Below are 12091 nucleotides of genomic sequence, written 5' to 3'. Positions count from 1 at the left end.
TAGTGACGAATGACAGTGTACCAATTGGTGGACTGAGTAAAGTTGCGGAAGTGAATGAATCTCACATAGCAAGAAGGAAGAACCAGAGAGGATGACCTTCAAAGAGTGAAATCGATCGTATCTGGGTATTTGGTGGAATTGAACGAGAGTCCCGGAAGTGCTTCGTTGACAGAATATTGTCCAAAGACAAGGTCACTTTAGTAAACTCATTACAGACGGGTTTCAGTCCTACAAGACACTCAAAGCAGAAGGATTCGACCACGAGTTTGTCAACCACTCTGTGGAGTTCTTGTCTTCGGATGACCACAGTGTGCACAAACACAGAACATCGTGTGGCTATGGAAATCTGTGAAGTCTTCCATTAAAAGAGAAGGGCATCCATGACAAAGAGACGAACTATACTTGTTTCAGTACCTCTATTTCCACAACTTGCGTTTGAAAGGAAAAGTTAACACATGTGACACTCTACTCATATTTTTGTGTGATATTGGCAGAGTTTACCCAGGTTACAGCAAAAAGGGAATGCTTCCCATAACATGCACATCACATGGACTTCCACATGACGACAACACCAACGACGAGTAAGGTAAGTCATCTCCTTTGCAATCACAAGTATTTTTGTAACAATCTTCTTTTGTCATTGCAGTAGTGACCACCGTAAACAGACTTATAATGCCTGCCACCAGAGTCGCATGATTGATTTAGTATCACACGTTCGATATATATCATTTGGATAGACAATCATTCTTGGAAATTACCAAGGGCTGCATGCATACTGGACAACTCATTAATGAGTGCTGTTTGCTTCAATGCATCCACTAGATGCAGCATGCCACTCACCATGCCACATCATCCACAAAAGAGCAAATCTGGTGGGTATTGTGAGAACAGTTTAATGTATAGGTTGTAAGCAGGTAGTATTTTTTATTACGGAAAATGTATGTGAACATTTACTGAGTAGTGACTGCAGTTTTGTGATAATAGCAATAGTAGCCTTGTTAGCCCCATACTACAGTGAACACTGATAACTCACCATTAAGCACCCATTAAGTCAAATCCAATCCATCCTACAGTGAGGCTGACACTACCCTGCACTGTCGATGCTGCTGCATTTTGTGGCAAAAGCAGGAATGGTGGAAGTTCTACCAACGTATTCAAAGCCTTCATGATGGGTGCCATATGTTCTACATTCCAGATTTTTCTTTTCTGTGTAGAAATACAACATATGCAATATGTCAGGAATGAAGGATTGTGCATGTTGGGGAGGTAGTAGGCAAGTGTAAATAGTAGATGAGTGTAGGTGTTGTCATGCAAGCTATAAATGTAATAATCCTCCAGAGATGTGCTCTAGTATATATGTTGGCTGATGTCCACAGAGTAACTGAGTTTCATCCAGATTTCATTTCCCCTTTTCCATTTATGCACCACAGTCCTTCTGTTTCTGTCTGTGATTCTTTTCTCTATTTAGGTACGTGAAAGCCATGATACAGTGCTGAAGGAATAAAAATAGACCAGTGCTTCAGTAGGTACTGCACATTTGGAACAGTGTCTTACGGTAAGAATTTTTGTGTTTTCATCATGTAACATCTGATTAAAAACAGTGCAGTATGGTGATGAATGCATGATGTGTTAATCCCATGACACCACTGCTCTGATGCACTTGGTCTCTTAATTTCAGCTGGCATGATGAAAAGAATCTGCCTGAGGTAAATCCCAGATCCAGAGAAGGGAATTATGGGCAACAGATCAAGACAGTCATAACAGAAGAACTTGGTAAGTTTAAAGGAAAAAAAATATGTTATGATGAGAAAGTGGTAGTTGTGTAATAGGAGCTGAAATAAGGTAGCACAGGTTGGAGCTGCAAGAGTGTCTATGGCTTGTTGTGAAATGGGGTCAAAATAAGGTACGATGGGTTGAATCTGGTAAAGTGTATGTAGCTAATCAAATTCATCAGTGATATCCCAGATCTTATGGACCACAGTACACTGACTCCCTCTCTGGGAAGAGATGTAATGTGAGATTTGGGTGATAGTTCTCCAAGTGTTATAATCAATACTGCAAAACTGTAGTATTTATATCATGGACACTTCTTGTAAATAGTTTATTTTTATGTCTTTCTGGCTGAATTCATGTCCTTTTACTTTAAGTAACAAATTTTACCAGTGGTAGGCAGTTATCATGTGCTAACATGCTACAGTACACTGCAAATATTGCACTAAAATTATGTCATTTCACTTCAAATGCGAGACAGAAATAGCACTAAAATTGTGCCACTTGTCTTCAAATGTGAGCTGTAACTTGCACTAAAATTGCCATTTTTCTTCGAATGCATGCTAATAAGAAAATAAAATGGACAAAAATGTGTTTTGTAGTACTGTCTCCACAAGAACTAGAAACCAGTGTTGAGTGCTGAAATAAAAGTTATCCATGCTATGATCAACTCTGGGAAGTGTCTTCTACTGTGTATGCTTTGATGTAACATCATCCCTTCCAGCAATATGAGTGCTACATTGCTCACAGCACCAGAAAAGTAATTTTCTAAGTAATTTTCTTTGAAATTGTGTGGAGTGTACTGTGCAAGCATAAAGTATGAGTGATTTTTAAAGCCCCAACTGTGTGACTCTGCTTTGGTTGAGTGATATAAAGTACAGAATTGTAATTTGTGGACCCAGGTTTCATTCCCACCACACGCACAATGCTAAACTATTCATTATAAAATTTAAACATAACAGTTCAGTTTCTATACATAAAAATGATATAGTCAATTTAGTCACAATTATTACCCTTTTTAGTCAAAAGACTATAAGCTAGATGATGGTAAAACAGGTGAGCATACAAGGAAATTTAGTATGAAAGTTTTTCTGTACATGATGTGCTAAAGAGACCCATTTTTCAGTTAATGTTTGGAGGAGAAAGTGAGATTTAAAGAGTTACGTAGATGTATTTCAAGTGTAAACCCAACAACAGAGGGGCATCAGCCGAGGCTCAGTGATCTGGCTTAAGTAACTCTAAAAATTTCAAAATACTTGCAAAATATTTTGATCAGCTTCTTCATTGTCCAGAACCAGTCCAAAACCTCAAATATTAAAACACCCATGAAAATCTAGAAGCAGATTGACCCCCATCCACCAAATGAATTGCTAAAGTTATTAAAAGCTTATAAAGCTGGAAGAGAGACTATTACAGCAGAACTTTTGAAAGGGTCTCTACTAAAAATGAAAACTGAGTTAAAATTAATCTTTGAGAAAATCTGAAAAAAAAACCCTCTCTCTGGTGAGTGGAAGATGACCCTGCTACATCCACTCCACAAGAAAGACAATAAACAAGATGTTAAGGAAAACAGAGGAATTTATTTTCAACCAGTTGCATAAAAATATTTTCCAAGATTGAACTAAACAGAGTAAAAACAACACTGGAGGCTGATTTAGGTAAATATCAAGATGGTTTTAGGTAGGCCAGTTGATGTTCCGAACAAATATTTAATTTCAAGTCAATTATTTTCCACAGATTACTGATGGCATGAAGCATATTGCACAAGCATAGAGTATGGAGGATTTTTAAAGCACTGCTGTAATGACTCCACTGTGAGCAAGTGGGCCCACTAAGAAAGGCAATAAAATAGATTGGTAAATAGACCCGGATTCGATCCCTACCAATACTAACTTACTTTTCTTCTCATTATTCTCAACATTAAACTATTAATTATTAAATTTAAATATATTTAAACAGTTCAATTTATATACATAAAATTAATGTAGTCAATTTAGTTATGATTACTACTAGGGTAAATCAAAAGGCTATAGGCCACTACATTGTAGCACATTGGTATAATTTTGCACAACCTGTCAATGGATTTTATGATGTCATGATAAGATGTAATCAGTTAATAAGATGATATATAATTCGGGGAATAAGACAAATACATTGATGGTTAGAGATTGTTGATGAAGGTAAATACAGTTTTAAAGTTTATGTGTACAGCTTCTGTAATTTCATATAGAAGAAACGGGAGTATTATAGTGCAGAAATTTCACAATTGTAAAAAAACCTCCCAGAATCCCAAACCATATCCCTGCAAGTTGGTGCTAACACTACTGCAAAATGGATGAGTGGATTAAACAGACTGACAATGCTTTATAAACTAACTTTATCTTGAGACTCTATGGGGCAATATAGGTAAGTGCTGTACCAAGCAGTAAGTGGATCATTTAAAAAGTGGAATCAAGCATGAACTTTGTGACAATGTCGTTGGTGAACAATAATCTGAACAGACCAAACAGGGTCAATGTGACAATGTCATTGCTGAACATAAGACTGAACAGTGCAAATGGGGTGAACGCAAATACATGATGCAACTACCATGTGAACATGCTTTTCTGCAGTGGCAAGGACATACACTGATAATGAAAAATACTGTTGTAGTACATTGTGGGAATTAAACAGTCATCATCCAGACAATTATAAGCTTGGCAGCAGCATGGAATTTGGGTCTGAGTTCTTCAAAGAGGGAATGAATGTAGTGACAATGGCTGCCACAGCTCCCCTGAGCATGTGAATTTCAATAACCAGATGTCACAGCAATTAGTCATCATGGCCAGTATCAGTACACTAGTATGACCACTTGGCCAGCAACCAGCAGCATTACAAAAATCGAGAATGCATCTGTTGTGTTTCATCTTGGGAGATATATGGAGCCTAGGGCATCTGCATGTCAATACAATTGATCCTTACACATAAGAGGCAACAAATCAGCAATCACTGTGGGTCATGCTTCTACTGTGTGGCCTGGAGAAGTGCCATTATTGTCCCACTGATGCAGTCATCATCATCATCTATCAGCCCATGAGATCACCCACAGTACAGACCAGCATCAGCTCCAGTGGGGCGAGGATCAAACTAAGACCCTTCTAGTCACTGGACTGCTGGACATCTACTGTCATCATGTGCAGCCAGCCAAATATCAGGGACCAGAATTTGCTTCCTAGATGACACTGTCCTAACTGCAAGCTGCTGCTAGTTGGCTGACAACCTCATGTGATCGCCACTAGGCTGTTAAGACTGGGCTATGTGGCCAGCATTGACTCAGTGTCAGCTGTGCTGAGTACCTGCTGTGCAAGCACACTCCACTCTCAGCCACACTGCACTGTTTACGAGCTGTGGTCAGGATCGTGACAGTACTCTGCAGCTGTGGACCATGGGTTTGATGCCCATCTTACACCTGCTGACACGGTCATTGGATCTCTGATATTGCTGAACCTAAGGAATAAATCAACTAGTTCTAACAAGAGTATGTTGGATTTGGACCTGTTCTCATTAGAGAACCCACACACCTAGGGTGAGGGGGTCAAACTAGCCATCCTGACAAGTCTACGCCTGACCACCTCAACCTGAAATGGGGTCGACTCTGCCCTGCACTGTAATTGTCATTGTAGTACGAGACACTTCTGTAATTGAGCCAAGAAATTTGAGGATGGAAACTAGATAATGGGCTACTTTTTAAAAAATATACTCAAGCTATATGTGGTGACTAATTGAATCCCAGAAAGCTGTATAGAAGTTCTAACACGATAAGTTTATAGTGGCTATTAGCATTTTTGAGCTAGAAGTGCACTATACATGTGAAGTATTACCTCTATGGCAAAATATTTAGAACAGTACAAAGATATTACTTTAGGTACTATTATTTCTAATTACATTAATTTTAATTTCTACAGGGAGTCACATTTAGAGACCATAGGTGTCTTCTACATCAACAGAAATTCACTGGAGTGGAAGAAGTGGCTCATTAATAGATTCTTTGGGTTTCTTTAATTTGTACTTTATTAGTAGACAAGTTTCTTTATGGCTGCTGGCAAGTTATTGAAATTCTGTATTTCTAACTAGTGGATATGTTTCTGGACCAAAGTAAATGACTTTAAATCTTTATATAGGTTATTCTTATTCCTAGTATTGATTCCATAAACTGGGTTGGTTGCCTGGAAAAGAGACACTTTACTTATGACAAATTTCATTAAGGAACAAATATACTGGCGAGCAGTAGTAAGTATTCTTAGCTCCTTGAACAGGCCTCTGCAGGACATTATTAAAAATAATTTGTATCACATGCTTTTGGATTTGGAAAAAATTAGACTGGCTTGTTGTTACCCAAACAACGACATTATGAAATGAGAGAAGCAAAATATATGAGCTTCTTTATTACCTATATCAGACATCATCTACATTCAAAATAAAGGTTTATTTAGAAAACAGAAAAAAAAAAAAAAAAAATCCCACGGCCAACTGTGAATTAAACCTTGGATATTTGGATTTTTACTTTAACAGCCACTCAGTCTGTTTCTTATTCACTACTCAGCTTAAATTTTTGGATAAATAGAGATGTTAATTCTACTAATACTAGTACAATAAAAATAACTTCTGGTGACTACAACTTGTAAAATAATGAAAGCACTTCTACAGAGGGCTTTTTACCTTGTCAAGCACTACTGTTCTTAGGATATTCCTCATTATCAGGTTGAACGCAGTTCTGGCAGACTTGCAGAAATTCTTTCCATGTATAGCACACATAATGTATGCATTTTTATTTATAAATTTTATAAATTTTTCAAGGCACCAGAAAAAGCAACGCAGACAGCACATAACTGCTTTTATAAAGATATTGTCATATTTTTGTAATTTTGCATTGATATACTCCAACACAAGTCTGATAAACTTGCATATAGCTAATATGAGTGAACCAAAAGCCACTGTCCCAAGATGATAGCTGGAAAAATAATAAGTTGCAAATTTATAAAAGCTTTCACATGCAAATATTAACAGTTAACTTTAAGTTTGTTATGATAATGTCAAGCTCCTTAAAAGAAAAGCATCATTATGTACAATGAGAGTCAAATAGAAGTTAAATATGTCTCATTATTTAAATAAGAAGTACACAAGAATGAAATACAGGGTATAAAACATCAAGACAAATAATTGAAATGGTGAATCCACTATACCATACCATTAAAAGCAAAGCAATGTAAATCTGAAATAAATTCATCAAAAATAGACATGAGGTCATGTGTATGCGAGTTGCATTTGCATGAGTGTGTATGTTGTCTATTTTTTAGGAAGGCCTTGTTGGCCGAAAGCCCACATTCTGACAGTCTTTTTGTTGTGCCTATCAGCGACTCAGCATCTCTGCTATATTGTGAGTAGCAACTATTCTTTTCATAAAATTGATGGATATATACAGAAGTTAGCTGTTGACAGAAATCCACAGCAGAAAATGAATTGAAATGTGAAGTGGCATACTGGGCAATATAGGTGAATTCCTTTTATGCAACACAGGCAGTGAATTGTATCATTTGTTCTCTGTTGCATTGTATGGTATCTTGCCATGATCTCTCTGCTAAAATGTAAATGTTGTGGGACTAGGGCCTCCCGTTGGGTAGACTGTTTGCTGGGTGAAGTATTTCGATTTGACGCCACTTCGGCGACTTGCACGGTGGGGATGAAATGATGATGATTAGGACAACACAACACCCAGTCCCTGAGTGGAGAAAATCTCCGACCCAGTTGGGAATTGAACCCGGTCCCTTACAATTGACATTCTGTCGCGCTGACCGGGGGCAGACATCTCTCTGCTGATATGTAGATTAGACACACTGTTCATTCTGCTGATATGTAGATTAGACACACTGTTCATTCTGCAGACCCATAGTGAGAAGAAACTTGAAGGTGTGAAGATCATTTGCAGCATACAATTTTCAAATCATTCGATTTGATGTACAGGAGGCATGTCATGATTTAAAATAAGAAACATTTTTTAAGAGAAATGTGGTAGTTTACATCATTTTATATACATTCTGAGTTCCTGCTACACAAATGCATAGTACAGCATCTAGTATGCAAAAATAAAATGTATAATTTACCTTGTTCAAACTGTGAAACTGTCCTCAATGAATTCTTCAGTAGAATAACAACACTTTCCCACCAGGAGAATAAAGAGCAATATTTTCAGTGAACCAAGCTCCACATTAAATATGTTACTATCTTTTATTTTATTGTAACTCTTAAACCCCAAATACCCTGGTGTCTGGGCTTAGAATTTTAAGAGATTAGTCAGGAGTTTAAAATTCTCTCTGTGGCAAGTGCTGTAGTTATGGCTGAGGGAGTAGATGGTATTTTCAAATCTTTTAACAGTTATCTGCAGTTGTTTGGCAACTCACATGTTCCTAATTATTTTCTTTTGTAATACAAGGAGTCTTGTGACAGTTGTTGAATTTTCCCAGAAGATTATGCCACGACAAATAATTGGCTCAAAGTAGCAGTGATAGACTACCTTTCTTGTGTCTATATTTTTCTGGCACCAGCCAAAATACACACTGCAAATACTATGCTGTCAGTAATCAATGCATACTCTCCAATCAAGATTTTTATCAAGATTTAGGCCTATGAACCTTACATGATTTGCTTCGATGATATCTGATCATTACAAGTTACCTTTATTGTAATCTGTTTTAATGATTTCATTTCAAATTGCATTTTGTTAGTTGCATTTAGTTTTAGTCCATTTGGCTGGAACTAAGATTCAAGTTTCTTTAGAGTATTTTTACACTTTCTGGGATTCTTTTCAATTAGAACTGAATTATTTTCAGCAAATAAAACTGAATGAACATTAATAACAAGTGGTAGCTCATTTATGTAGAAAGGGAAGTGATTCCAGTTTGAGGAGTAATTTTTTGAATTTGAAGTTACAATTACTCTTTGTTTCCTGTCTGTTAAATAAGAGTTGAAACACTGTAAAGCAGTGTCCCTGATTCCATACAGCTGTAATTTGTGGAGAAATAGGGAATCGTCAACTGAGTCAAAGACTTTTGTCAGGTCACAGAATATTCCTGTGACTTTTTACCCTTATCTAATGTGGAGCATATTGTTTTAGTAAACTCATTGATGGCATTTACAGTGCTTTTTCCCTGTTGGAATCAAAACTGGTTTTTAAAAATTATGTCATCTGTAATTAGAAATGTTTGAACTTGATTTGTTGTAGTCTTTCCAAACATTTAAGAGGAGACCGGTAGAAGAGAGGGTATGGTAGTTCCCCATAGCTTCTGTTAATCCCTTTTAGAATACTGCTTTTATCTTTGCATATTTAAATAGGTTTGGAAAACATCCCTGCTCAAAGGATTGGGTTATAGCAACTGACAGTAGTTGTCAAATGATACTATACACACTCTTGATTACAGAAGTTGGTATTTCATCTTGGTCAGGCGATGTTTTCTTTTTGAAAGACAATATTTCATTTTTGACATCCCTTTGGGTGATTTTTCCAAGCCCTTTCAAAGCTGTATTCTGTTTTTTTCCCCAAGCTTATGAAATATATCGTATCTTGATAGGCTTCCATAAATACATCTTATATTGCTACATATAAGAAGAATGAATTGAAGCAATTTGACACCTGAACAGGGATTATTATAATACAATTTTCAAATTTAATTTTCAGAATCTCTTGACTTTTAATTTTGGCTCCTAATTCTGACTGAACATCTGACCACACTGCTTTTGTCTTATTTCTATGTTTCAGGATAAATATATTATTTGACACTCTTTTAGCTGTTGCTACAACTTGCGTGGATACAGCTTTATATCATTTTGACATACATAACAAAATGAGGATTTCTGATTGATTTTAATTCATTATGTAAGCTCTCTATATCTGGCACTGAACTTTTTATTCCAGGTGTAATCCAGTTAACTTCATTGTTTACTTTCTTTTGACAAGATCTAGGGGGAAAAGATTCATTAAATGCCTTTACAAAAATTAAGAATTTGCCGTAGTTCACAGAACTCTATCAGCCAACTCACAATACTTAGTTTATTGCATAATAAATCCATATTCTTTTGCTGGAATTCCTTTTGTACACACTGAGTTTCTTTATGTCTCACACAATTTACCTTGTCTCAAAAATGGAGCTTCATGTTAGTTGCCAATAGCTTCCAGTGGCTTCTGTTTAAGAATGTTTTTAACTTGTAGCTGGTTTTTGATAATATTTCTTCTTAACTTGATTTCACTTACTCATTATTGATGTGTAGCAGAGTAATAATGTAACAAAGACTATTAAATATAGTATTTGTAAGATTTTCTTGACTGAAAAACTTTTAAATTTATATAGAATATTTGTTTCTAGGTATATGACCATTTTGTACCTTGGGACAGTTTTTAACATTTGGAAAAGCCTTAATTTTCTGGAGTAATTTTTGTAATTTCAGAAAAAGACTGCAGCATACATAAAGTGAATGCTATTATTTCAACACAGAATAAGAAAATATGTCAAACTTCTGTTAAAGACTAGAGGTGGCAGAGGTGGAAGTTTGAAAAGTGTACCAAAATACAACAATCTTCCCTACACATACTGAAATATGCAGGATAATTTTTATGCTACTGTAGCTAAACACTGCCACTTTATAAGGCTTGCTCACAGTGCCAACATCAGGCATTACATAGCATTCTTGTCATGTGATATACTTAGTAACGTATGCATTTTTGTGTCAGGAGATAAACAAAGTTGTAAATGAAATACGAGCACGCAGCAGCTTTGTCTTAAAAGACAGTCCCACAGAGCATGACTGTACACCTCCGTTTTTAGAGAAAACGACATTACAGATGAAGGAAAGTTAGAAACCACACTAAGTGGAAACTGCAGCAGTCTAATTCATTCAGATAATTGTGCAACCCCAGATCATGTAGCGAAAATAAATGAAGACAGAAGGTTCTGTGAAAGTAGAATGCCATTATGTAGCAGTGACAGTTTCCTCCTCCTTCATATAAATGTACAATCTCTTACGTGTAAAATCAATGAATTACAATACTGGCTCAATAAAATCTACTGCACTGTTCTATGCATCAATGAACACTGGATGAAAGACACTGAAATAGACTTGTGTGTTCCTCTTGGATATTTGTTAGTTACAAGCTACTGCAGAAAAAGTATTACACATGGTGGGGTCTCAATATATGTCAAAAGTAACCTTGAATTGCACTACTCAGTTATAGACCTTAGTAGAATATGCCTTGAAGCTACAATAGAAGTAGCTGGTGTGGTAATGCACGAAGAGAAAACCGTAACTGTCTCAATCTATCGAATCCCAGGCTCTGATGAGATAGTATTTATAGAAAAAATTAATACTTTAATATTGCTGTTGTCAAAATATAAACAGCATAGAATTGTAACTGTAGGTAATATTAACATAGATGTAAGGGCAAAGAGAAAAAATGTAATTCATGTGATTAACACTCTGAAGTCATTAAACTATTACTGTATCGATGAAAAACCCACTAGACTGAACGCATGCCTTGGTAACATAATTAGCAATGTACAAAGAGACTCCATACACTGTGATGTAATAGAACTAGGAATATCAGTTCACGCAGGGCTATGGCTTCAAACAGAAAAGTCAGCCTTCAGTTCTACAGAGAGAGAAGTGACATATAGAATTCTAGGTGAATCCAATGAAAACAAAATGATAAACCAGTTAAAAGAAATGGATTGGACTCATGTAATGGATAACAAGAAAACAATTAATAAATGTTTTTCCATTTTCCTGACAGAGATCAAGCATATAGTAGAAATGACATGCCCCTTGGTAACCAAAAGGTACCAGAGTAGTATTACTCATAAGCAACAAAATACTAACAAGTGGTACACCCCACAACTTAACAAACTCAGAATACTACTGATGATTATGAAAGACAAATCTCATAACAGTGATAGGGACAAGGAAAATTACACTAAAATGAGAAACCTTTACAGATTAGAAATAAAAAATGCTAAGTGCTGTGCAAATGATGAATATATTTTAAATTCTAAAAATAAATGTAAAGCTACCTGGACTGTCATTAAAAGGGAAATTAATAATACCAATAAAGAAAGGAGTATCCCTATTGACTCCAATATTCTCAATGAATGTTTTGTAAATAGTGTCACCACTCCACCCATCAATTCTGCCTCTGATGCAGAAGCATTGCTCACTTGTGCAAAACAGACAAGAAGTGAGAAGTTCACTTGGACCCGAATCACATTAAATGATATTCATAAGTCAATAAACAAATTAA

The 12091-nt window shown here is 36.1% G+C and overlaps 1 protein-coding gene across 2 annotated transcripts in view; it reads right to left on the bottom strand.

Annotated features, from left to right (window-relative positions):
• LOC124544887 (choline transporter-like protein 4) overlaps positions 1 to 12091 on the bottom strand; it is a 253893-nt gene that overhangs the window by 29289 nt on the left and 212513 nt on the right. For both annotated transcript variants that reach the window (XM_047123619.1, XM_047123626.1), the window contains exon 10: positions 6469 to 6760. In XM_047123619.1, coding sequence (XP_046979575.1) covers positions 6469 to 6760 — 292 coding nt within the window. The remainder of the gene's footprint in view (positions 1 to 6468; positions 6761 to 12091) is intronic.

This window comes from Schistocerca americana, chromosome 1, assembly GCF_021461395.2.
Source record: "Schistocerca americana isolate TAMUIC-IGC-003095 chromosome 1, iqSchAmer2.1, whole genome shotgun sequence".
In the NCBI taxonomy this organism is placed as follows: Eukaryota; Metazoa; Arthropoda; class Insecta; order Orthoptera; family Acrididae; genus Schistocerca; species Schistocerca americana.
The sequence above is the reverse complement of the archived record's forward strand: the minus strand, read 5'-3'. Positions and strand labels throughout refer to the sequence as shown.